At 46.8% G+C, this 26,129-nt stretch overlaps 2 protein-coding genes across 3 annotated transcripts; one reads left to right on the top strand and one right to left on the bottom strand.

Annotated features, from left to right (window-relative positions):
* Positions 1 to 48: 48 nt before the first annotated feature.
* Positions 49 to 12,795, bottom strand: Zkscan5 (zinc finger with KRAB and SCAN domains 5). 2 transcript variants are annotated; one of them, XM_013023411.1, is made up of 6 exons: positions 11,677 to 12,795; positions 8,101 to 8,239; positions 7,334 to 7,416; positions 6,933 to 7,068; positions 5,120 to 5,695; positions 49 to 1,600 (listed from the first exon to the last, which is right to left on the bottom strand). In XM_013023411.1, exons 1-6 carry the CDS (start codon positions 12,091 to 12,093, stop codon positions 480 to 482), a joined length of 2,472 nt encoding a protein of 823 aa, XP_012878865.1. In that variant the 5' UTR covers positions 12,094 to 12,795; the 3' UTR covers positions 49 to 479. The 2 variants fall into 2 exon arrangements, with proteins under 2 accessions (XP_012878865.1, XP_012878866.1); XM_013023412.1 differs by having other exon boundaries at positions 6,933 to 7,065.
* Positions 12,796 to 15,937: 3,142 nt separating this feature from the next.
* On the top strand, positions 15,938 to 23,567 carry Znf394 (zinc finger protein 394). Its single transcript, XM_013023422.1, has 4 exons — positions 15,938 to 16,506; positions 18,028 to 18,156; positions 19,363 to 19,489; positions 22,562 to 23,567. Exons 1-4 carry the CDS (start codon positions 16,111 to 16,113, stop codon positions 23,545 to 23,547), a joined length of 1,638 nt encoding a protein of 545 aa, XP_012878876.1. The 5' UTR covers positions 15,938 to 16,110; the 3' UTR covers positions 23,548 to 23,567.
* The last annotated feature ends 2,562 nt before the right edge of the window (positions 23,568 to 26,129 follow it).

The following is a 26,129-nucleotide window of genomic DNA, read 5'->3' as shown; positions in this document are numbered from 1 at the left end:
TGAACTCCCATTTCGCTAAATAAAATAAATACCTGAAGTCAATTTCTCTTCAAAGGATTTAATACTCAAGATGGGAACAATGGAGCATTCTAGAAAAGGTTCATTGCTGAGGTACCCAGACGGATATCATGCTAAGGAGTTCTTTCCTTCACTCTTCCCTGAATAGATACACTGTCCAAAAAGAAGGCAGAAACTACAAATAAAGCTTATTTCTACTGCATTCACGTGTCAATTTTCTGAGTTCCACATAAGCAATGAGTACCATCCGGAAGGCTTTCCTTCATCCACCATCCAGAGGTTCTTCTGGTGGCTTGGGGAGGACACTTCTGGAAAGCCAGCAGGGATTGATTTCTGGTGGACAACTGGCGGGTAATGAACGGCTGAGTTCTCACGGCACAGTTTCACCACACCCACAGGGGACGGTTGGATGGCTGTGCGGGGGAGATGACGTGTGGGGAGCTGTGTGCGGGAGCGCAGGCCTAGACGCTGAAGGGGCTCCTGGGGTCTGTCCTTTCATGGCTTCTCAGGTGCTTCAGGAGGCTTCCGCTCCAGCTGAAGCTCACCCCGCACTCCTTGCACTGGAAGGGCTTCTCGCCAGTGTGGATTCTCTGGTGTTGGCTGAGATGGGACTTGAGGGCGAAGCCCCTCCCGCACTCGGGACACTGATGGGGTTTGGGGCTCACGCAGACTTTCGGGGGTGGCTTGGCGTGGGGGCACGGGCCCGCGCCTTCCCTGCACGCGGCGCACCTGCGGGCCTTCTCCACCGTGTGAGTCCTGTAGTGCTGAATGAGGTCGGGCGGGTGCGGGAAGGCTTTCCCGCACACGTCGCACTGGTATGGCTGCGCCTCCAGCTCCACCTTCTTCTCGTCGGTCACCGTGAGGTTCCAGCCCGGAGCCTCCTCGCCGGGGCCGTGGGTTTCCTTCTTCGGGCCCACGTGCAGCACCTGATGCTCGATGAGGCTGACGTACTGGAAGAAGATCTCCCCGCACTCGAGGCACTGGTGGGACCTCTGGCGGGAGTGCAGCCGCAGGTGGCCGGCCAGGTGCGAGCGCCGGCCGAAGCCCTTCCCGCACTCGGGACACTTGAAGGGCCGCTCGGCGCTGTGCACGCTCTGGTGCTGCACCAGGTGCGAGCGCACGCGGAAGGCCTTGCCGCACACGGCGCATGCGTACGGCTTCTCGCCCGTGTGCACGCGCTGGTGCTGCGTCAGGTGCACGCGCTGGTTGTAGCTCTTCCCGCACTCGTCGCAGCGGAACGGCTTCTCGCCGGTGTGGATGCGCCGGTGCTGAATGAGGTGGGCGCTCTGGATGAAGCTCTTCCCGCAGTCCCCGCATTTGTGGGGCCTCTCTCCGGCGGGGGACAGCTTCTTGGGGACGTCGCCGCCGTGCATCCTCTTTGTCGGGGGCTGTCCTGGGAGCTCTTTCCTAGGGAGCCCCGGCGTTCTCTCCCCTGGGCCTTGGGGATCATAGCCGTCTCCCAGATTTCGAACTTCAGAGGTGTCTCTTTGGCTTTTCCCCGACAGTTCCGTGTCGGCGGCTGCAAAGTCTGACATTTTCTTCTTAACGCTCAGCTTCGTGTTCTTGGCTCTCTTGTCACCACCTAAAAATAAAGCAAAGAGCACATGCATGGGCCATCGGTGGTTTTTTTTTTTTTTTTGGTTGGTCGTGGGGCTTGACCTCTGGGCCTGGGCGCTGTCCCTCAGCTCTTCAGCTCAAGGCTAGCGCTCTACCACTTGAGCCACAGTGCCACTTCCTGTTGTTGGTCGTGGGTCTTGAACTCTGGGCCTGAGCGCTGTCCTTCAGCTCAAGGCTAGTCCTCTACTACTTGAGCCAGAGGGCCACTTCCGGTTTTCTGAGTGGTTTATTGGAGATAAAGAGTCTCATGGACTTTCCTGCCCAGGCTGGCTTTGAACCGCGATCCTCAGACCTCAACCTCCTGAGGAGCTAGGATTACAGGTGTGATGCACTGGTGCCTGGCTCATCACTGGTTCTTTCACAGAAGAAAAACCAAATGATCAGGTTTGAAAAAGGCAATCATCAGATGAACCTAGGATGCGACACAGTAATGGGGATACTGGAGGCACTTGGTGTCAAGGAGAATGAAAAGGAACAACCTTTTGGTCTTTGATCAGTGGGAAAAAAAAAAGTGAGAGACTGACCACAATGAGACTAACTCAGGTTAGGCAAGAACAGACATGAGTTTTTGTTTTGCTTTGTTTTGAAGTGTGGTTTCTCTATGGAATTCTGAAATGGGAGGCATGAGAGAAATGAGGGAGAGTGGCTCAGTGAAGTGTGGCTCAGTAACCCACCATGAGGTAGGCAGGAAAAATAAGGAAGAATAAACATATACAACTGGATGGTGAGAGAAGTGACGGAGACCATAAGAATGACAAGCAAAGGATTATGAACAGAATATGGAGTTGGGAGAATATCTAATCAGGAGCTGGGAGAAATGACCCAGAAAAAAAAATACTATCAAGGCCAGGCTCAGTGACTCACACTTGTAATCCCAGTTACTTTAGGAGGCAAAGATAGGAGGGTCATGGTTTGATGTGCCCAGGAAAAGTTAGTAAGACTTTAACTCCAAGAACAAGTAGGTCAGGTGGGGTTCTTCTGAAATCCCAGCTACTCAAGAGGTAAGAGGATCAAGGTCTGGGGCTGGGAAGGTGGCTCAGTGGTAGAGCCCTTGCCTTGCATGCCAGAGGCCCTGGGTTCGATTCCTCAGCACCACATAAGAAAAAAACCGGATGTGGCACTGTGGCTCAAGTGGTAGAGCGCTAGCTAGCCTTGAGCTGAAGAGCTTAAGGACAGCGTCCAAGCCCAAAGTTCAGGCCCTACGACCAGACCAAAAAACAAACAAACAAACAAAAAAAGAGGATCAAGGTCTGAGGCTGGTCCATGGCTAGCTCTGGCAAAATCATGAGAACTTATCTTGAAACAAAAAACAAAAAAAAAAAAAAATTGGGGCATGGATCAAATGGTAGAAGGCTTACCTAGCTAAGACTGAGGTTCTGCATTCAAATCTTATTAAAACAGACACACACACAAATACTGACAAGAGGACAAATGATACATGTAGCAATCCCTGCTCTCTTTACTCTGAGCTGGTGTTTTGCTTCAGTTTCCTGCACACACCACCTCACACTTCACCTAGGGAGTGCTCACGGCCTTTCCTGTCAGCTACTCCACCATGAGGACTCAACCAGGGTTTGTTCTGATCACTGCCAGACCTTGAGAACCTAGCATTAGAGGTTCAAAGAACAAAACAGCTGGATGTAAAGTGCTCCACACAAAAAAGTGTGTGTGTGGGGGGGGGAGGAGTATTAACTGGGAAATCAGCCACAATTGCAAGTAAGATATAAAAGATAGTATTTTAAGCCAGGCCTGCAATCCTAACTACTCAGGAGACTGAGATAGCAGTTCAAAGCCGGTCATCTCTAAGTAAACAGCCAAAAGCTGGGATGGAGCATGGCTCCTGTGGTAGAGCACCACTCTAGCAAGCGCAAGGTCCCAAGTTCAAACCCCTATACTACCAGATTGCTTTTCAAGTCCAGAGCGTTTGGGTGGATTTCCCAACAGAATGGGATAAACCTGGCTGAGAGCCCAGATCAACACAGAACTTGTAACACATCACAAAACTCAATTTCTATATCATGAAAGGGTACTTGAACAGCTAGGCTTGGGCTATTCGTATCAATTTTATTTAATACTGGGGTTTGCTATGCCCAGGGTTATTTTTTTTTTAATTAACAAGTTGAATAAGTAGAAGAAATTTATTCAGGCCAGGCACCCGTGGCTCACACCTGTAATCCTAGCTACTTAGGAAGCTGAAATCTGAGGATTGTGATTCAAAGCCAGCCCAGGCAGGAAAGTCAGTAAGACTTTTATCTCCATTCAACCACTGAGAAAACTGGAAGTGGTGCAGTGGCTCAAGTGGTAGAGCGCTATCCTTGAGCTGAAGAGCTGAGGGACAGTATTCAGAAAGTTCAAGCTCCATGACTGACAAAAAAAATAAAAAAGAAAAAAATTTATTTTCATTATGGAGAACTCTGAGTAATTTCCATTTTTTCCCTAAGTGACATTAAACATATATGGAAGAGATCACTGTAAATGGTATTGTGATCTTTTAATACTCAATTATTAAGCCATGAATGATGCCAAAAATTTAAAACCAATTTTTCTTGAACAAAGAAATTTCTTCTGTTTATTCAACTTATTTTTATGCGCATGTGTGCTGAATCTGGGGCTTGAACTCAGGGCCTGGGCACAATCCCTAAGCTTTTGTGCTCAAAGCTAGCACTCTACCACTTGAGCCACAGCTCTTCTTATATTTTGGTGGCTAATTAGAGGTAAGAATCTCATGGACCTCCCTGCCCTGGGGCTGGCTTTGAACTGAGATCCTCAAATCTCAGCATCCTGAACTGTTAGGATTACAGGAGTGAGCCACTGCTCCCAGGCCTAATCCTACTTCTGGGGTCTAATATAAGGAAAAATCCTAATTATACGAAAATCTGTCAGGAAAACACAGTTATCAAGTCAAAAAAAAAAGTTCAACACGGGAACAGCTGGATAATAGGTTGTAATGTCACCCATGGTGGCAAGATGGTGAAAAATAAGCAACAGAAGGGCTGAGACCCACTGGAAAATGTTGAGTGACAGCACCCTGTGAGCACAGCCTGGTAAAATGGGATCCTGAGGACCGAGAAGGAAATACTACATGACAGTAGTGCTATTGGTTAGGGGTCGTGGGAGACCTTTTCTTCTTTCTTTCCTTCAGTCTTACCTCAATACTGCTACTTTATCATTCTAAAATAAAGTGAGTGACTGGAGTAAGTGAATCTAATTTGGTAGGACAAGCAAGGTCGCAGATCATATGCAAAAGGTTCCAGCAACAGCAGCGCCAGAGCAGAGCCCTATGAGCCACAGGCAGAAGGCCCTGGGGAAGGGCGGGCTGTAGGCAGGGGTGACCAGGGGATCGGAGTACAAGGGAAGAGGTGCACGGGCTGGCATCTTTGCCTGGCAGTGGGGTGGGGTCCGGATGAGGCGGTGGCAGCTCCATCCGTCTGTCCGTCTGTCCGTCCACCACCCGTCCCCACACACACCCCTCCCGCGAGCGTACACCGTTGGGCCTTCTCCCTGGCATGGCGCTTCAGGTGCTCAACGAGGTGCGAGTGGCGGCCGAAGCGCTTCCCGCACTGGGCGCAGGCGTGGGGCCGCTCGCGGCTGTGCACGCTGCGGTGCTGCACCAGGTGCGAGCTCACGCGGAAGGCCTTGCCGCACACGGCGCATGCGTACGGCTTCTCGCCCGTGTGCACGCGCTGGTGCTGCGTCAGGTGCACGCGCTGGTTGTAGCTCTTCCCGCACTCGCCGCAGCGGAACGGCTTCTCGCCGGTGTGGATGCGCCGGTGCTGAATGAAGTTGGAGGCTTGCAGGAAAAACTTCCCGCAGTCGCTGCACCGGTGGCCTCTCTCCCCACCGCCTCCAGCGCCGCTGACTCGGCCAGTGCCAAGGCCGGGCTTGGGGGGCGCAGAGTGCCGCGACCTCCCCGCGGGGGGGCTGACCTGCCACCTCTGCACCACCCCCTCCCCGCCCGGGGAGCCGCTGCCGGCTGGCCCCGCGGCAGCCATCCAGTGCGACTCGGCCTCCTCGGAAATCTGCTTCACCACGAGCTCCACAGCGTCCTTGGACTCATAATCTGAAGGAAAGGAGGGGAGACCGGCAAGTCAGCCACGACTGAAGCCGGCCCGAAAATGGAGGAGGGGCACAAGAGCAGTAAGTGGACAAGGGCAAGGACGGCACGACCTTGTAAAATGACCTGGCCGACTGGTGTAGCTGACTTTCGTGGTCCCGACTACTTGGGAGGCAGACATAGAAATGTCACCATCCCTATCCCCCAAATAAACTAAAGGTGGACTGGGGACATGACTCAAACGATAGACTGGCTTGCTTGGGGAGTAGAAGTTCCATCCCCAACACTGATCAAAACAAATGAACAACAACAAAAGGCTAAAGAGAGCCTCCATCTAGCAGCCAAAGCTAAAATACTAGTAATAATTATAATAATAGCAATAGTTTAAAAAAAGAACTATCCAACTTTCAAGGGATATATTAACTGCTAAAATTAAAACTAAAATCGATTTATTTTAAGCATTTATCAACACTATCCACTGCAAAGGAGCACAGAAGAAGGAGCGACATTGGACCAAGATAAAATGCATTATACTGGGCTGGGAAGGTGGCTCAGTGGTAGAGTGCTTGCCTCCCACACATGTGGCTCTGGGTTCGATTCCTCAGCGCCACATAAGAAGAAAAAGCTGGAAGTGGTGCTGTGGCTGTAGTGGTAAAGTGCTAGCCTTGAGCTGAAGAGCTGAGGAACAGCACCCAGGCCCAAAGTTCAGGCCCATGACTAAAAAAAAAAATGCATCATACTTATTTGTGGAGTTGAAACTTCTTTGTACAACTACTTAAATTAAGATAATTTTTTAAAAATTAAAAAAAAACTAGCTCATGTACCATCAATCTTCAATCATATTCTCATTACAATAGAAATAATCAGAATAAGCTGTGTAGGAAAAAGATTGACGATGATTTACTCTCACAGAAAAATCAAAGTAGGGACTGGGAAGATGGCTCAGTGGTAGAGTGCTTGCCTTGCATGCATGAGGCCCTGGGTTCGATTCCTCAGCACCACACAAGCAGAAAAAACCAGAAGTGGCGCTGTGGCTCACTAGCCTTGAGCTGAAGAGCTGAGGGACAGCGCCCAGGCCCAGAGTTTGCTCCACAAGGGATGAAAAAAAAAAAAAAGATAAAAGAAAAAGAAAAGTATCGGCAGTAGAAACATATCTGCTTTTGTAGCATGTGATAGAAACATTGTTTACAAGATAACAAAATGAAGATGCCTTAAGTCCATGCAGTGTGATCATTCTTCTTACCCATGCAAGTAATCCTCCCATAATTGTCCTTCCTGCTGTCCCTATACAAAGACTTCTGGGCCGGATCCAAATGTCCCCATTCCTCCAGGATAAAGGACACTGCCACATCTGCCACATCTTCAATTTTCACCAACTTCTGAAACAGGAGAGGTTGGGTAAATTCCTACTCCTCATATTCAAATCAGGAGCTGGAGAAGGTCTTGTCATGAAGGAAGGGAATGAGGGGAGGTGCTATGCCTCAGAGGAGAGGAAGGAGGGAAGAAAGGAAAAGGACAGAGGGAATGAACCTACCAGACCTACCTGGGCATGGATGCATGAAAGAAAATAACCTCCCTATAAAGACTTGGCTGAAGGCAAAGAAGAGGTATGGGTTCTCACAAAGGAAAAAAGTTCTGGCTCACCTGGGACCCAGCTGAGAGAAGTGAGGTTGTCAACTCCTGGCTGTCCTTCAGGGGAAGGGGAGGAACCTGGAGAACAGGAAGGGCTAAAGGAGGAGAAAGAGAGGTGTCAGTGAGAATACTGCAGTCTAGGTCTGAAACCATCAAAGACCTCCTTTAATCAAGTCCACAATGCCCCCTGGCAACTGCTTAGCTCTCAAGACCCTCTACAACCAGGTAGGGTGGTGCACATCTGTACTCCCAGCTATGGAGGAAGTGTAGGTAGGAGAACCATGGTCCTAAGCCAGACAGACTCAAGAGGCCAAGGATATTCTGATTATTTCTTCCTTGTTCACTCCATATTTTGTGTGTGTGTGTGTGTGTGTGTGTGTGTGTGTGGTGTGTGTGTGTGTTGTGGGGCTTGTATTAGGGCCTGGGCACTGTCCCTGGGTTTTTTCACTCAAGGCTAGCATTCTACCACTTTAAGCCACAGTACCACCTCTGGTTTTCTGGTAGTTAATTGGAGATAAGAGCCTCATGGACTTTTTTGCCCAGGCTGACTCCTGAGTAGGCAGGATGATAGGTGTGAGCCACTAGCGCCCAGCTTACATTGTTACTTCTGAGTGAAATGTCACAGGCCCAGCCTCCCTGGAAGCTGCCTAGAAGGTCATCATAAGTTTCCAACCCTGTTCAACCTCCAGATCCCAACCTGCTTCCAGCCTCTCTCTTGCTCATATGGCGAGAGAGACTTCCTACTCTCACATCTATTTCACTGAACCGCAGAGCCTCACCGTTTTCTTCCAGGAGATGGGGCTTCAGTGGCTCTTGATCAGCCTCAGGGTCTGTGGACAAGGCCTGGTGAGCGAGGGACTCCTGCACTACTTCAGGCAGGACCATCTTCGGAGGAAGCGCTTCAGGACACACAATAATCTAACAACAACAACCACAACCTGTCAGCAGTGTTAGTGGGCCAGAAAACAACCTAGGAGAGTCCAGCCAGACTTTTCAATTGTTCCAATGTTTCCTATGCTTCTACAATGAGCCAGGCATTGACTAGGCAGGGTCTAAAGAACCACAGTTGGCTTCTATTTGGAGAACTCACACACACACACACACACACACAATTGTGAACTGTGTTACGTCTTAAGACAGGAAAGATATGCTGCCTAGAGACAGAATAGGTGAAACCCACTTTAGGCTTTTCTAGGTAAGGGTCCTTTTAAAAACCTACAATTAGAAGAAGAAAGCCAGAGAGAAGGCAGAGAAATAACCCAGACAGAGAGAGCATGTTAAAACTCTCCTACAAAGAGATGTGGAATGCAATCCAGGAAATGGAAAAAGCCCAGAGTGAGTAAAAGTTAATTAAAGGGCTGGGAAGGTGGCTCAGTGATAGAGTGCTTGCTTCGCATGCATGAGGCCCTGGTTTCAATTCCTCAGCACCACATAAGCAGAAAAAAGCAGGAAGTGGCGCTGTGGTGCAAGTGGTAGAGCACTAGCCTTGAGTTGAAGAGCTGAGGGACAGTGCCCAGACCCAGAGTTCAGGCCCCACAACCAGACCCCCCAAAAAAATAAATAAAAGAGGAGAGAGCAGGGCCCCTGTGGCTCATGCCTATAATTCTAGCTCTTCAAATGGGCTAAGATCTGAAGATTGCAGTTTGGAGCTAATCTGGACAGGAAAAACCATGAGACTCTTATTTTCAATAAATCACCAAAAAAAATCACCAGAAGTGAAACTATGACTCAAGTGGTAGAGTGTTAGCCTTGAATGAAAAAAGCTAAGGGACAGCACCCAGATCCTGAGTTCAAGCCCAGGACTGGCAAAAAAAAAGGAGAAGATGAAATTATATAAAGTTATAAATTCCCACTATACTGACATATGATTTAACATAACCTTAACAATACCAACTATATTTTTAGGGCAATGGAAATAAAACAATCTCTATTTCTCTGTCTTCCTTCCTATCACCCTTCCTTGCTTGCTTGCTTGCTTCCTTCCTTCCTTCTTTCCCTCCCTCTCTCTTTCCTTCCCCCTTCCTTAGAAAGGGTCTCACTATATAGCCCAGGCTGGACAGGAACTCATGATCCTTCTGCCTCACTCTACTGAGTGCTTGGATTACAGGTATGTACCACCAAGCTTGTCTCTAAAAAAGTAATTCTGACATTCCTAAAGGGAAGAGAAAGCACTGGAAAAAAAAAAAAACCAACAAACTGGAAGGAGTAAAAGTAGCCATACCAGATATCAAAAATATTTACACAAGCCAGGCACCAGTGTCTCAAGCCTATAATCCTAGCTACTCAAGGCACTGAGATCTAAGGATTGTGGTTCAAAGCCAGCTCTAGAAGGACAGTGTGTGAGACACTTATGTCCAGTTAACCACCAAAAACCCAGAAGTGGGGGTGTGGCTCAAATGGTAGAGTGCTAGCCTTGAGCATAAAACCTCAGAAACAAGCCGGGCGCTGGTGGCTCACGCCTGTAATCCTAGCTACTCAGGAGGCTGAGATCTGAGGATCGTGGTTCAAAGTCAGCCCATGCAGGAGAGACCGTGAGACTCCTAGCTCCAATAAACCACCAGAAAACCGGAAGTGGCGCTGTAGCTCAAGTGGTAGAGTGCTAGCCTTGAGCTGAAGAGCTGAGGGACAGCGCCCAAGCCCAGAGTTCAAGCCCCACGACCGACCAAAAAAAAAAAAAAGAAACCAAACATTTACAGAGCTCAAATAATGATACATGAATAGGCAATAAACTTGCTAAAATAAAATATACCAGAAATGGATCCCTATAAGCAGAAATCTGATTTGTGCTAGAGGTGACATATTTAACCAGCTAAGATTTTTTTCTAATTGCTATAACTGGATAGACTTCTAGGGAAAACAATAAGCTATAACTACATCAAACATGCTACATGAAAATAAATTCTAAAAACACTTAAGAGCATTAAAAGAAAAAAAAAAGTTGGGTACTAGTGGCTCACACCTATAATCCTAGCCACTGAAATCTAAAAAATCATGTTTAGAGGCCAACCAGGAAAGAAAAGTTCCAGACCGTATCTTGATAATAACTAGCAAAAAACAGAACTAAAGGTGTGCCTCAAGTAGGAGAGCATCAGCCTAGCAAGTAGGAGGCCCCCGAGTTCAAACCCAAGTACTGACAAAAACAAAAAAGGAAAAGAAGCAATGAGAAATGTTTTCATGATATTGTAGTGAAAGAGGCCTATTTAAAAGAATATGAAACCCAGAAACCACAAAATAAAAGTTAAACCTTAGCCTCAACTGGCAAGATAAACAACAAACTAGAAAAGTTACACATGCAAATCATATAGCAGACACACTTATTGTTGCTAATAGGTGAGAATTACAGATAAGAAACAGATCATTTGTGAAAAATAGCTTTTAAAAATATGTATGTGCTCATAAGAGAAACACAAATGATAACTGCACAGAAATGAAATGAAATTTCACATCTTTCACATTGGTAATATCCCAAAAGGTTGGTAATCTCATATTAGGCTGTGGTTAAAACAAAATGCTCTTGTGGACTGCTGGTGGGACTATGAATTGGTATAACCTCTCCAGGAGCAAAATGCAACAGCTATCAAAACTGGAAATATACCTCTGAGCCAATAATTTGATTCCAAAGCTTCCATTTTACAATCACTTATATAATGGAACAGTCATTACAGTCAACATTCCAAAACTATCTAAAGGAACAACTTCAATGTAACAAGTTACAGTCTTTTAATAAGACTGTAATAAATTACGGTATGTCATATGGTAGAATGTATGGATTCAGGTCAAAATTCAATAGAATGTAGTTTCAAGAGTAGGGCAGCTCTACTTACATTTACTTATATTTAAGATATAGTATATAAAAAGGAAGAGGCAGAAGTACACAGAAACTTGTACACACAGAAACATCTGTGTGTTTTTTAAGCATGCCATATACTTCTGTAATAATATCCAAATGAATATTGTATGTCTCTGTAAAGATCTACAAGTATCAGCAAACGATAGCTGCCTCTGGAAAGAAGAATGAGGCAGATAAGCAGCAAGGGGTGTAAGGAAAAAACTTACTTTTCATTACAATCTTATGTACCTTTTTTTTTTTACCATGCCATTCAAGAAAAGATATACAATCTTAAAAACAAATAAAAATTGCAGATTGTCTTCTGCAGGTTAACACACTGGATATTGCTTCTTTTTTTTTTTTCCTCCTGGAGTGGCAAGGAATCTCCATAGTGTACCTAATTCCAGGAGAACAAAAGAATATGAATGAAGTACCCAAGGGCTAAGGATCTCACCCCTGCTCAGCGGCTCCTAAATTCTTTCCTCCTCTCTCTTTTCTCATTGGTCAGATCTTTTCTTCCACTCACCTGCTCCCTGCGTTCTTCAAGGTCTCTCTGTATACTTTCGATGACAGCCACGGCCTCTTCTCCGTTTTCAGGGTGATGTTCTCTGACCCAGGCTTGGAATTCTTCAGGCAGGATGGTCAGGAACTGCTCCAACACCAGCAGCTCCAGGATCTGTTCCTTGGTGTGCAGCTCGGGCCTCAGCCACTCACAGCAAAGCACCCGGAGCTGGCTCAAGGCCTCCCGGGGTCCTGAGGCCTCATGGTACTGAAAGTGACGGAACCGTTGGTAAAATGACTCAAACGTTGGCGGATTGTACTCCTGCATCCAGGTGCAATCTTCTTCTTCTTCCACCTTTACTATTAGAAGGTCCTCTTGTTCTTGAGACGACTCAGATGGAGGGTCTAAGTCTATAACTTCCCGGAACTCTGTCATTATCATTCCAACTCAGAGGGAAGTCTCTCGAAGTTGGGCTGTGTTACTCTGACTCAATTTCTTTTCTGCCTTTTAAGCTCTTGCGAAGGTCATTTTTTAGTATTGTATAACCTACTGATATATCGAGAATCATTGTTAGCAAAGAGAGATGGCAAAGGCGTCATCCATACTAAAGAGAACCACTTATCAAAGTAACTCACTTAGAATGACAGCCATCATTCCACCCTTAAAAATGATTACAAGCAGGGCAATCCTCAAGATTTTTCTTTTAAAGGTAAAGAATAGCCATAAAAATCGGACATCAGACCCAACCGTTTTAGAGGTGAAAATACATTTCGTATAAATAAGGGGCCAAGAAACTTAAGTCAGCATAAGTGGGAAGAACCATTTAAAATGATTATAACTGTCCTGTCCTCCGAGCCACGAAAGCTTGAGAGAGCCAGGGGAGACTTCATTAGTCCCGTTGGAAAAACTGGGCTTATTGGTACAGATGCGGACCGGGAATTCGCAGCGTCACCCCTGACCCCAAATCAGAGAGACCCTCCCCACGGTTAGGGACAAGACCCCAGGCCGGACACAAAGCCCTAGGCCTTCCCACTCCAGTCTCCAAGGTCGGGGAACTCTCTCCTCAAAGATCAAGCACCCGGCACGCAGGCTGGGGAAGATGGAGTTCTTACAAACCCTGACAACACCGAACCCGACACTTCTCAACACTTCCTCGCCGGAAGTAAGCAAGTCCAAGACTAAGCCATAAATCCCACCCCCGAGAGCACTTCCGAGTCCTCTCTAGGAATCCCGGAGGTCCTCTCCTCACAGCGGGCGGGCGGCCGAGGGGGGTGTCGCCTCTAGTCCCGCCCCGACCACGCCCACAGATGGAAGTCGACCAATCATCAAGGAGATGATAGGGCGCGGGTCGGACCCCTCCTGCCCGCTTCCTCTGTAGCCTGGTAGTCTAGAGGCCTGCCTGGGAGTCGTCGGTGCCCAGTCACCAGAGTGGGTCGGAAAACAAGCCTTTCTATAGTTCACCCCACACCATAGTGGCCTGTGCTCCGCTGGTTCCAGAGAGTGGGGACAGGGGGGCGGGACCTCAGCGGAAGGACCTCAATTGCAAGCGTCTGATTGGCTGTCACCATTCATCACACACGGAGGCTTACTTCGAAGTAAATCTGTACATTTCTGAAAAACCACAACCCTCACTCATCTTAAACTTTGGGCCTTTCTGTTTTTTTCTCAGCTGAATTCTCGCCAGTCCTCAAGTTCCTTTTCCAAACACACACCTCTGACCCCTGTCAATTCCCTTGGCCGAAATCTTCAACATCACCGGCCTCAGACGCTGTCGGGACTACAGCTCCCAGGAAGCCCTGCGCGCGCTACACAGGATGACCAATACGGTTGCGAGCTCTCAAGGGCCTATCAGAATGCAACAAGGTTAGATAGGCGGGTCCTCGAGCGCCTTTCTGGCACGCTCAGAAAGAGAGGCGGGGCGTCTGTCAACCTCACCAGGGAGGAGCTCTTGGGAGGATATTGGTCTCTCGGGGCTACCCTGGCGCAGGAATGTTCCCATGGTAACCATCTCTCCCTGTCGGAAGATGCTCTAAAAGTTGTTCTCAGTTTTCAAAGCTATTGGACAAACAGGATCAAGAATGCCTATCGCTGCTCTTTAGGGTCTCAGAGGAGAAATTGATATGGAATTAAAGCCTCTGATAACAAATGAAAAGAGGTATTTAAAAGGTTTAAGGACATTGTGGGAGGGGGTGGGACACCTAAAATCATACCAGATAGGATCAAGCTTCTGGTGAAAGTCTGCAGCGTTGTGTTTTGTGTTTTGGTGAGTTGACAACTTAAAATAAGAGTAAGACTGTGAGAAATGAACTGTGTAACTTGTGGGCAGGATAAGCCGTGGATAATTGAGGGAAAGCGATGGAAAAGGGGTAACAATGTCCAAAAAGGATTGTACTTTTTTTTTTTTGTCGGGTGGGGCCTGAACTCTGAGCCTGGGCTCTGTCCTTCAGCTCTTCGGCTCAAGGCCAGCGCTCTGCCACATGAGCCACACCACCACTTCCTGCTTTTCTGCTTACGTGGTGCAGAGGAATCGAACCCAGGGTCTCATGCATGCAGCAAGGCAAGCACTGTACCACCGAGCCACCTTCCCAGCCCCAAGGATTGTACTCCTATCTGACTTATGAAATAGTAACCCCTCAGTACAACACCTTAATGATAACAACAAAATTATATTTTAAAAAATGAGAGGAGTGTGACTGCGACTTAGAAATAGGTTTGCCTAGTGAGCTAGATGCTTTGGGTTCGATTCTCAGCACCAATAGACCGATCAAATCTTTCAAGGTTGTAGTTAGTATAGCAATTTTGCAAGGATGGCTTAACTTTGCTCCTTTGTGTTGAATTGGCTTAGTTTAATGTTTATAAAAACTCTCTTAAGCCAGGTGCCAGTGGCTCACGCCTGTAATCCTAACTACTCAGGAGGCTGAGATCTGTCCATCACAGTTCAAAGCCAGCCTGGGCAGGAAACTCCCTGAGACTCTTATCTCCAATAAACCACTAGAAAACCGGAAGTGGTGTTGTGGCTCAAGCAGTAGAGCACCTGCCTTGAGCTGAAGAGCACAGGTAAAGCACTCAGGCACAGAGTTCAAGCTCCACAACCGACAAAAAAAATTCTCTAAGCCAATATATGTGCTACCATTTAAACAATTTACAAATGTCCTTTACATTTTAAAATTTTCATTTGAATAGCTATACATTTAAGCTAAAATTTGACGCTTTTACAGAATAATTTTCCCTCCCATTCCTTATTCTGCATCTAATCATAAAGATAGTCGACTAATTTATTTTGTGTCAACCAAAATCATATATATATATATATATAAATGAATGAATCATCAGGCAAACATTTTACATGTAAATGACAGCACAGTTTATAGCTTTTCTCTACCCAACTATATTTACTTAATAAATTTTGGAGCGTGTCTATCCTTGTATAGTGTTCGCATTATCTTACTGAGTAGTGTAGCATTTGCAAATAAATATATGTGTGTGTGTGCGCGCGGGGTAGTATTGGGCCTTGAACTCAAGGCTTTACATTCCTTCTTGCTCACACCTTAATCTCACTTTTGGAGCCTCCAGATTTTAAGATAGTAACCTCCTGCTTAAGCCATCCAATTTGTGCTACTTTGTTGAGGGAGCGCTAACAAGTGCTGCCTGCTTCACTTCCTCTGCCCAGGGAAGACGGAGACTAGTTGCTATGCTTGAGCTTCATTGGCAATGGTTCTCAGGAAATAGTCATTGGGCATTTTATGACTGGAGGCTTAGTGTGTCCTGTATTGCGCTAAAGAGGTGCTGTGGCACATATTAACAGTAAATAGTCCGACGTGACTTGCTGCTTTCCTGAGTGCAAAACACTGTAGGCTTTTAACTCGAGTGAATTAGGCAGCAGTTAGGGAGAAGGGGGAATGACAATAAACGAACATAGTAACCGTGGAAAGACCTCAATTTTGGGGTTTGAAACGGGCAATCATTGGTTTTATGTATCAAGTCATTATCAACTTGATGTGGGGCATGGCTTAAGTTCCTCCAGCCTCGGTTTCCTCATCTTTGTTTGCCGAGACTACAATACGTGGTGTACAGGAAAGCACTTAAGGTTTTATTTCCCCCCCAATCCTGAAGGTTCCCTGAATCCACACTCAGCCACTTAGTCCCTTATTTTCTTGATCTGTGGCTAACTGGCCGGGGGCCTGCTTCGCCGTGCTGAGGACCATAAACCACCGAGATGTGCTTCTCTTATTCCTCCCAGGCGCCTAGAGTGGTCCCGGAAGTACAAGGAGCGAATCCTTCAGGGTTTGTGAGGCACTTCCGGCACGGGCTTTGCATTGTGATTTGGAGGCGGGGGATTTCAGCAGAGAGCGGGTGTGGAGGCTTCAGTCCCAAGTTTGAGGAAGTTCCCCCAAGACTCCGGGGAAGGCACGCCAGTCGGAGGAAGACCGATTCGGGCTTGACCACCCAAAGTCTCTGATGGCTGCAGGGTCCGGAGTCCCCGCCTCGTCCCTCTGCGAAGGGCTGTTGGTGGTGAAAGTGGAGGAAGACTCACCCCGAGGTTTGGGATCCGAGCTGCCGGGGGCCTGGCAGCATCTCGAAACTTCTCGAAAGCAGTTCCGGCAGTTGAGGTACCAGGAGGTGGCGGGGCCCGAAGAGGCGCTGAGCCGACTCCGGGAGCTCTGTCGGCGGTGGCTGAGGCCCGAGATGCACTCGAAGGAGCAGATGGTGGAGCTGCTGGTGCTGGAGCAGTTCCTGAGCATCCTGCCCGACAATCTGCGGGCCTGGGTGTGGGAGCGCGGCCCCGAGAACGGGGACCAGGCCGCCGCCGCAGCGCGGGCTTGCCAGACCACCCTGGACCAGGCCTCGTCTCAGGTGAGGTGGGGGAAAGGTCTGCCTAGCGTGGAGCCAGCGTTGGGGGGGGGGGAGGGGACAGGTGAGGGAGGCCTTGCGATTCAGACAGCCTTCCTTCCCGGATTCTCAGGCATCTGAACTTGAGGGAGGCTTTTGCGTTTGTCTGTGTACTGGTCCCGGGACTTGAACTCAGGGCTACGCGTTGCCCCGATTTCAATCAAGGCTGGTGCTCTACCAGTTTAGCCGTAGTTTTGCCTCTGCGTTTTTGGGGGAGTTAACTGGAAATGAGTCTCACAGAAAAAAAAAAAAAAGTCTCACAGACCTTCCTGCCTGCCCTGACTCTGAACCTTGAACATGAGCTCATCTCTCAGCCTTCTGAGTAGCTAGGCACAAGTCACTGGCACCCAGGAAGGAAGCATTGTTCTGTGTAGTGCCGGTAGAGGCGCTGAACTCAGCCTCAATGCTGTCCCTTGTTTTTTTTTTTTTTTGTCGGTCATGGGGCTTGAACTCTGGGCCTGGGCGCTGTCCCTCAGCTCTTCAGCTCAAGGCGAGCACTCTACCACTTGAGCTACAGCACCACTTCCGGTTTGCTGGTGGTTTATTGGAGATAGGAGTCTCACGGTCTCTCCTGCCCGGGCTGGCTTTGAACCGCGATTCTCAGATCTCAGCCTCCGAGTAGCTAGGATTACAGGCGTGAGCCACCAGCGCCCTTTTTCCTTCTGCTTCTCCTTCTGCATCTTCAGCTTCTTCTGCTACTGCTTCTGCTTCTTCTGTTTCTTCTGCTTCTCCTTCTGCTTTTGCTTCTCTTTCTGCTTCTGCTTCTCCTTCTTCTTCTCCAGATTCTGCTTCTTCTGCTTCTCCTTCTGCTTCAGGTTCTTCTTCTGCTTCTTCGGCTTCTTCTGCTTCTATTTCTGCATCTCCTTCTGTTTCTGCTTCTCCTTCTGCTTCTGCTTCTTCTCCTTCTTCTATTTCTTCTCCTTCTGCTTCTCCCGCTTCTGCTTCTCCTTCTCCTTCTGTTTCTCTTTATGATTATCCTTCTGCTTCTCCTTCTCCTCCTACTTCTGCTTCTGCTTCTCCCTCTGCATCTTCTTCTGTTTCAATTTCTCCTTCTTCTGCTTTTCATTCTGCTTCTGCTTCTCCTGCTTCTGCTTCTCCTGCTTCTCCTTCTCTTTCTGCTTCTGCTTATCCTTCTGTTTCTTCTACTCCAAATCCTTCTCTTTCTCCTTCTCCTTCTTCTGCTTCTGCTTCTCCTTCTGCTTCCTCTTCTGCTTCTTCTGCTTTTTCTCTTTCTTCTGGCTGTCCCTTGTTTTTGCTCCAGGCTGGCGCTCTACTATTTAAGCCACACCTGTCCTAGCATGAATCTTTTAGGTAACAATGACTCAAGACTTTAGAATTACTGTTAAAATCATTTCAAGACACCTTGTTACCCGCCCGGGGGAGCTGTTAGGATGGGAAGCAAGCTCACATCCCTAAATCTTTGTGCTAAAAACTGCACTCACTCACCGCTTTGAAAGTGACCATCTTTTTTTGTTGTTCTTTGAGATCACTGATGCTCCACACATCGATTCTGGGTCTGTGACAAGTGGAATTTCATGGCAGAAAGGCTATGGTGGAGCAGAACTGTTTACATGGCAGCCAGGAAGTCCAGCAGGGCTACAGGAAGGTGCTAGGGTAAGATACCATTTCCAAAGGCACATTCCTCTAGACAGGACCTCTTTCCTAAAACTTCCAGTAACTTCCAAAATAGCACCACCAGCTGGGTACCAAAGCTTTAACACATCCCTTTTCACATTCAAATTATTAAAACAGTGAGCGACAGCCCCGTAGAATTAAGTTTGTGACGTTCTTAGGAACCTAGACGCTCTAATTTTAGGACCTTCTCTTTCTAAGAATTGTGGCTTTAATCTGAGTGATTGGTTTATGTGTTTATTATTTATTTATTTTTGGTTTATATTTAATAGGGACATCTCAAAAGACTTTCAGCCATATGCTGGTGGCTCATGCCTGTAATCCTAGCTACTAAGGAGACAGAGATCTGAGGATTGTGGTTTAAAACCAGCTCAGGTACAAGTCTGTGAGACTTATCTCCAAAAGTTAAAAGCTCAGGACAGCACCCAGGCCAAATTCAAGCGTCAGGACCAGCACACACAAGAATGACTCATTGGATAATTATCTTATCGTGAAGTAGTCAAGTGAAAGAAAACATTAGCAAGCACCTGCTGTGGGTGATGTACCCTTTTCTAGACATTATGTCTCAGAAATCTGCATACACAGCATCTAAAGTTAGCACTAGAATGTGCACCTTTCTGATTTTGTGTTTTCATCTATATCTAGTTTACATTTTGATAAATCACAGTGATTTAACTCAGTTTTATTTGGTAGCCCTAGGATTTGAGCTCAAGGCCTCATGCTTGTGAGGCAGGTGCTATATCACCTATACCTAGCCCATTTTTTGGTTTCTCAGATAACATCTCATGTTTTTCCCTAGCCAGCCTGGATCACAATCCTATTAATGCCTCTCACATAGCTGAGATGACAGACATTTGCCATCATGCCCAACTTACTGGTTGGGGAGGGGCGAGGGCCTCATTACCTTATTGCCTAGGCTAGCTTTGAAATTCAATCCTCCCAATCTTTGCCTCCAAATGGCTGGGATTACAAGCATGAGCCACTGTATCCAGCTAGCTCAAATATTTTACTACTAAATTAGTATATAGTCCAGAGAAAGTCTTTACAGGGATACAAAAGAATGTTAGCCTCTGTCTTTTTAAACTCTAGTCAGTACAAAACTCATTGGGAAAAGCCATGACTGTTTCTGGAATCCAGCCTCATGGTCAAGACTAGCAGTAGCATGTCTGTGGGGATCTTGTGTTGCAGAGCTCTATGTGTTTGGACGATGTGGCTGTCTCTCTAACTTGGGAGGAGTGGGAACAACTGGATGCAGCTGAGAGGAACATCTGCAGAGAAAGCACACAGGATTATGGTAGCCCTCCTGTCCTGCCTAGTAAGTGTTGTTGTTCTGCTGGTTTATGTTGTTTGTGATGTGCAAGGGGCTGGGCTCATGCCCATCCTCAGTCTTCCACTCACAGACATGGGTCAAGACCCCTTGTATTTTTTCTGTGACTCCAGGCAGCACCTTTCTGTTCTTTTTTACAACATGACAGATTGAGTTTTTTATTTTTGTTCATTTTTAACATTGTGTTATTTTACTTATTTTGTGCTATTACTGAGACTTGAACTCGGGGCCTTATGAAATTGCTTGACTTTTTGACTCAAAGCTGTAGCCCTACCACTTGAGCCATACCTCTACTTCCAACTTTCTGCTGGTTCATTGAAGCTAAGAATCTCACGGACTTTCTGGTTGTTCAAACCAGGACACTCAGAACTGAGCCTACTGACTAGCTAGATTATAGGCATGTGCCACCAGCACTAGTTATTTTCATTTTTGAGACAGGGTCTCTGAGGAGCCCAAGCTAACTTCAAACATGGAGGGTATGCACCACCTGGCATTTATTTATTTAGTTATTTTTGTTGGTTGTGGGGCTTGAACTCCGGACCTGGGTGCTGTCCCTCAGCTCTTCAGCTCAAGGCTAGCACTCTACTACTTTGAGTCACAGCACCACTTCCTGTTTTCTGGTGGTTTATTCAAGATAGAGTCTTCGGACCTTTCTGCCTGGGCTGGCTTTGAACTGCGATCCTCAGATTTCAGCCTCCTGAGTAGCTAAGTATTAAAGGCGTGAGCCACTGGTGCCAGGCCTTATTTTTCTTTTCTTTTTTCTTTTTTTTGTCAGTTGTGGGGCTTGGGCACTGTCTCTGAGCTCTTCAGCTCCAGGTTAGCGCTCTACCACTTGAGCTACAGCACCACTTCTGGTTTTCTGGAGATAAGAGTCTCAGAGACGGGCTGGGAAGGTGGCTCAGTGGTAGAGTACTTGCCTTGCATGCTTGAGGCCCTGGGTTCGATTCCTCAGCACCACATAAGAAAAAACGGAAGTGTCGCTGCGGCTCAAGTGGTAGAGTGGGAGCCTTGAGCTCAAAAGCTGAGGGACAGCGCCCAGGCCCAGAGTTCAGGCCCCATGACTGGCAAAAATAAATAAATAAATAAACTGAAAAGCTGTTACTTAAAAAAAAAAAAAGAGTCTTAGGGACTTTCCTGTCCTGGCTGGCTTTGAACTATGATCCTCAGATCTCAGCCTCCTCAGTAGCTAGGATTACAGGCGAGAGCCACCGGCACCTCTGAGCCCTTCAGCTCAAGGGGTGAGCCACAGAACCACTTGAGCCACAGAACCACTTCCGGGTTTCTGAGTGGCTTATTGGACATAAGAGTCTCACGGACTTTTCCTGCTTAGGCTGGTTTGGAACTGTGATCCTCAGATCTCAGCCTCCTGAGTAGCTAGGATTATAGGCATGAGCCACAGTTCCTGGCTATTTTTCACTATTTTATACATTAAAAAGATAAAGAAAACCTGCATATTTATGATCCAGGTTTGCCCAATTTTAATATTTGGGCACACTGGTTTCATTTTTTTATTTTCCTAAGATGCAGCTATAGGTGTAGCCTGTGTATCTCGTTCCTTCTCCAGAGGTAACAGTATCCTGTGGTGGCATGTATCATTTCCATGCATGTCGTAGTCTTTCTAACTGTACCTGCATGTTGTCACAAAGTGTGTATAATTAATACATGATTCTCTGTACTCAACATTGCTTTTTTTCTTTTGGCAATACTGTTTTGTTCATTGTTTTCTGCCTTGTCTTTGTTATTTGGTGGTACTAGGGACTGAACTCAGGGCACTGAGCTCCCTAAGAAGGCATTCTACCACTTGACTCATATACCCCCAGTCTGGAATGCAGGTTTCATGCTTGCTAGGCTGGTGCAACATTGAGTCATGCCTCCAATTCTGTTCATTTTTTTTGGTGGGTGGAGGTTGGTTGGGTATTGAACTCAGAGCCTGGATGCTGTCCCTGAGCTTTTGCAATCAAGGCTAGTGCTCTACCACTTTAAGCCACAGCACCAGTTTTTCTAGTGGTTAATGTGAGATAAATGTTTCACAATATTTTTTTTTTGTCGGTCATGGGGCTTGAACTCTGGGCCTGGGCGCTGTCCCTCAGCTCTTTAGCTCAAGGTGAACGCTCTACCACTTGAGCTACCGCGCCACTTCCGGTTTTCTGGTGGTTTATTGGAGATAGGAGTCTCATGGTCTTTCCTGCCCGGGCTGGCTTTGAACCGCGATCCTCAGATCTCAGCCTCCTGAGTAGCTAGGATTACAGGCGTGAGCCACCAGCGCCTGGCTGTTTCACAATATTTTCTAGCCTGGCCTGGCTTTGAAGCATGATCCTCAGATCTCAGCCTCCTCAGTAGCTCAGTCCTATTTTTTTGCTGGTCATTTGCCAAGCCCATGTCTAAGCTACAGTCCACTTACTCTTAGGCTTCTTGTTATTGCTGGGATCAAAGGCTTGCACCACTGTATCAGCTTCCCTCTGCTCTGTGGATATAGAATCTTGTGAACTTTTCCACCTTGATTGTGATATTCCTATTCTGAGCCTCTTAAGTATGTAGAATTACAGTCATGAGCCACTAGTATCCAGTTTTCAACATTACATTTTTGAAATTTATCCATATGGACGTGTATAACTCTTTCTCTTTTTTTCCAGCAGGTCCTGGGGCTTAAACTCAGGGTCTGGGCACTGTCCTTGAGCTTTTGTGCTCAAAGCTTGGTGCTCTACCACTTGAGCCACAGCTCACTTCTGGCTTTTTTAATGGTTAATTGGAGAGATAGAGTTTCATGGACTTTCCTACCCAGATTGGATTTGAATCATGATCCTCAGATCTCAGCCTCCTGAATAGCTAGCATTACAGACATGAGCCACTGGCTCTCCTTTAAAACCCAAGTAACTATGAATAGTCCCAGACTCACCTAGTTAGACTGTAAGCATCTCTGACAGGTTAGTTAAATAGTTAAAATAATTATTTAAGGAGTTCAGTGAATAATTAGAAAGTAGTTAGGAATGTTCTTTTGATAGCATTTGCTTCTTCCTTGCAGAGGGATGAAAGGCAGCAATTTCTATTTTAACTTTTTAGGTTTGGAAACCAGAGCTGAGAACGAGAGGTTGATTCCAAAACAAGAAAATTTAGAAGACCAACCACAGGATTGGCTACAAGAAATTGGGCCAGGGAAGGCCCTCCCATTTCCTGAGTGTACTGACATCTGTGGGGATGGAGCACAAAAGCCCATATCCTTGAAACTCACAAATCCTCTTAAAGAGCATGAACTCACCAACACAAAAGGGAGTTCCACACAAAAGGGAGTTTCTGGGGATAGTCTTAAAATGGAGAGGCCCACTGATGATGATAAACATGGGAACAAGCACACCTCAAGTCTGGCCAAAGGGAAGTGTCACTGGGTGAAACCTTACAACCATGCTGCCAGTGGAAGCAGTGTCTGCAGTTCTAGCCTTTCTGAGGCCCACATGCAGCGCTGTGAAGAAAGACCTTATAAATGTGAGAGCTGTCCGAAGGCTTTCAAACAGCGCTCAGACCTCTTGAAACACCAGAGGATCCACACAGGTGAGAAACCCTATGAATGCCATGACTGTGGGAAAAGCTTCCGCCAGAGTGCCGCCCTGATTAAACACCATAGGACACACACAGGTGAGAAGCCCTATGTGTGTCCCAAATGCGGGGAGTGCTTCCGACAGAGCTCACACCTAAACCGGCACCAGAGAACCCACATTGGCAAGAAGTACTGTCAGTGTGAGGAGTGCGGGGAGATCTGCCATGTTTCCAGCCTTTTGAAACATAGGAGACTCCATAAAGGGGAGAGACCCTATCTGTGCGAAGACTGTGAGAAAAGCTTCAAGCAGCGCTCTGACCTCTTCAAGCATCGGAGGATCCACACCGGGGAAAAGCCATACGGATGTACCATGTGTGGGAAAAGTTTCAGTCAGAGTGCAACCCTCGTTAAACATCAACGAACTCACACAGGAGAAAAACCTTACAAATGTCTTGAATGCGGGGAGAGCTTTAGACAAAGTACACATCTTATCCGACATCAAAGGGTCCATTGAAATAAAGTGCCAGCACTTTATTATGATTCTGTGTCACCTGTGTTCATGGGAGTATTAAGCAGCCTCCCACAGACATGATGCTGTGTGTAGGTGTTTATGGATGAGTTTTGGTTCATGTGACCAATTTCCTTGTCATCTGTACTCCTACCTCTGCTTTTTTTGTTGTTGGTCGTGGGGCTTGAACTCTGGGCCTGGGCACTGTCGCTGAGCTCTTCAGCTCAAGGTGAGCGGTCTACCACTTGAGCCACAGCACCACTTCCAGCTTTCTAGTTGTTTACTGGAGATAAAGAGTCTCACAGACTTTCCTGCCCGGGCTGACTTTGAACTGTGATTCTCAGATCTCAGTCTCCTGAGTAGCTAGGATTACAGCTGTGAGCCACTGGCACCTGGCTCCTACCTCTGCTTTTAGAACAAATCTTGACCCTTTCAATTACTTCACTAAGGCTTTGGTTTTTTTTTAAATTTGTGTGTGTATGTGCGCGTGCGCTAATGCTGGTGCGCCAGCCCAAGCAGAAAAGTTTGTGAAACTCTTATCAACAACCAGCAAAAAGCTAGAAAAGCCAAGCAAGTATGTGAGGGTCTGAGTTTAAGTCCCACCATTGGCGCATACACACACACACACACACACACAGAGAGAGAGAGAGAGAGAGAGAATCAAGTGATATAGACTTTCTGTCGGGAAGTTTTTGTATGTCTGGATGTTGCTCCAGAAGGGAAACTATTGAAGCACCCTGGGAGACTGTGCTCTATAGACAGAAAGGTGGGTATTATTAAAGTTCAAAAATTAAGTCAGCTTAAAATAATTTCCTGGGAACCCACCAATGCCAGTAAGAAAGTAAAAAATCTGTATCAAGAGATATAGTAAATGTCTTAGAAACCTAAGTTAACCGTAATTTTTTTCAACTCCTTCAGGTAAAAGATGGGTGTGAGTGGAATACACATCATAAGGTTCTGAGTCCTAAAACAAACCACTGTTCACTCTCCACAGTCCCTTTGAAACCCTTAGGGCCAGATGTATTTCCAGGTTCAGAATGTTCCCAGACTTCAGAAGGAAGACATATACAGTTTCTATTAAGTTTGATCCCTGATAGGTCTGGAGTTGTGTCTTCAACCAAACAAGGACATTTCAAAGCTAACTACATAGATAAGCATAGTACATGGGAAAAATGCAAAGTTGTGGTTCCTTGTGGGGGTGAAGTCACCCTTTACTTCCCAGTGACTTCAGCTGAGCTGTGCAGCCCAGTTAAGTCCAGGGCTCATTTGGGTGTGGGGCCTGCAGATAAAGGACTGGGGGCTGGTACAGATACGTGCACAGAGCCAGTACCCAGCAAAGCCATGTTCCTATGCTCTAGCATCTCATCCTGGTAGAAGTTCTGCAACCAGTCAAGGTGACTCCACTCACCTGAAGAACCTTGCCACATCTTCTGGTCTTAGTACTTCCCATTCATACAATTACCTGTGAGCTGTTTTTCTGCAGGTGAAGAAACAGATTTGTTGAAATCAGGGCTATAGACTAGATGATTCAATAAATGATGGGCTTAGGACTCAGGTCAGCCATGTTTTTTTTCTGTGCTATTCACATCTGTTCTCTATAGAGCCACTTGGTAATGTTCTAGGTTTTTCACACCATTTGGTCTCTAAGGCAACTATTCAGTTCTGCTATTACATAAAAGTAGTCTTAGAGCACAGTAAGCAAATAGCTATAGCTGTGTTCCAAAAGAAATTTGCTACCAAGGCTCCTACTCCTATACAATATTGTCTTCACCTGTCCTGCCTAATGGAAGTCACATCATAGCTGTGAAGGGTAGGATAGGAGGAAGTTGGAGAAGGGAGCTATGGGAATAGACACCCAGCCTCAATTTCCTCCAGGCCTCTCAGTTCTGACCCCTGTCCCTGCTCCATCCCATTGGCATAGACAATCACAGGGCAAGAGAACACGCTGATAGAAGAACACGTCTAGAAGGATAATGCAGTAGGACATCCTATATTGCAACTCACTGTGTTCAAGTCACAGGTAGGGCACAGTGTGCCCCCTCCTGTAGCCTTTGGAGCAGAGGCTGACAATGTCTACCACAGTCCTTTCTTGACAATACACAGTGGGCGGAGAGAACACCCTTTTTGGGTGATCACCCTAACCAACTGCCTACAATCACATAACTAAGACATACAACTAGTTCTAAGCATGAAGGGATCCTTTGCCTTTTTATAAAAATTATTTTTGTCAGTCGGGGGGCTTGAACTCTGGGCTTGGGTGCTGTTTCTGGGCTAGACTCTACCACTTGAGCCACAGTGACACTTCTGTTTTTCTGGGTTTTAATTGGATGAAAGAGTCTCACAGACTTTCCTGCCAAGGCTGGCTTTGAACTTCGATCCTCAGATCTAAGCCTCCTGAGTAGGATTACAGGTGTGAGCCACTGGTGCCTGGCTTAAAAGTTATTTTTTTGGTTTCTTTTTTCTTTTTTTGGGGGGGGGAGGGTCCGGTTGTGGGGCCTGAACTCTGGGCATGGGCACTGTCCCTCAGCTTTTGAGCTCAAGGCTCCCACTCTACCACTTGAGCCGCAGCGACACTTCCGGCTTTTTTT

This window comes from Dipodomys ordii, unplaced genomic scaffold (assembly GCF_000151885.1).
Source record: "Dipodomys ordii isolate 6190 unplaced genomic scaffold, Dord_2.0 Scaffold68, whole genome shotgun sequence".
NCBI lineage: Eukaryota > Metazoa > Chordata > Mammalia > Rodentia > Heteromyidae > Dipodomys > Dipodomys ordii.
The sequence above is the reverse complement of the archived record's forward strand: the minus strand, read 5'-3'. Positions and strand labels throughout refer to the sequence as shown.

Excerpts from the sequence above, each read along its gene's own strand:
- Zkscan5 (XM_013023411.1), bottom strand. The coding sequence starts at position 12,093 with ATGATAATGACAGAGTTCCGGGAAGTTATAGACTTAGACCCTCCATCT. Across the intron at positions 7,069-7,333 it reads TTCTCTCAGCTGGGTCCCAG|AAGTTGGTGAAAATTGAAGA; the intron begins GTGAGCCAGAAC and ends CTCCTGTTTCAG. Across the intron at positions 5,696-6,932 it reads TGGGAGGATTACTTGCATGG|ATTATGAGTCCAAGGACGCT; the intron begins GTAAGAAGAATG and ends CCTTTCCTTCAG.
- Znf394 (XM_013023422.1), top strand. The coding sequence starts at position 16,111 with ATGGCTGCAGGGTCCGGAGTCCCCGCCTCGTCCCTCTGCGAAGGGCTG. Across the intron at positions 16,507-18,027 it reads TGGACCAGGCCTCGTCTCAG|ATCACTGATGCTCCACACAT; the intron begins GTGAGGTGGGGG and ends TTGTTCTTTGAG. Across the intron at positions 18,157-19,362 it reads GGCTACAGGAAGGTGCTAGG|AGCTCTATGTGTTTGGACGA; the intron begins GTAAGATACCAT and ends CTTGTGTTGCAG.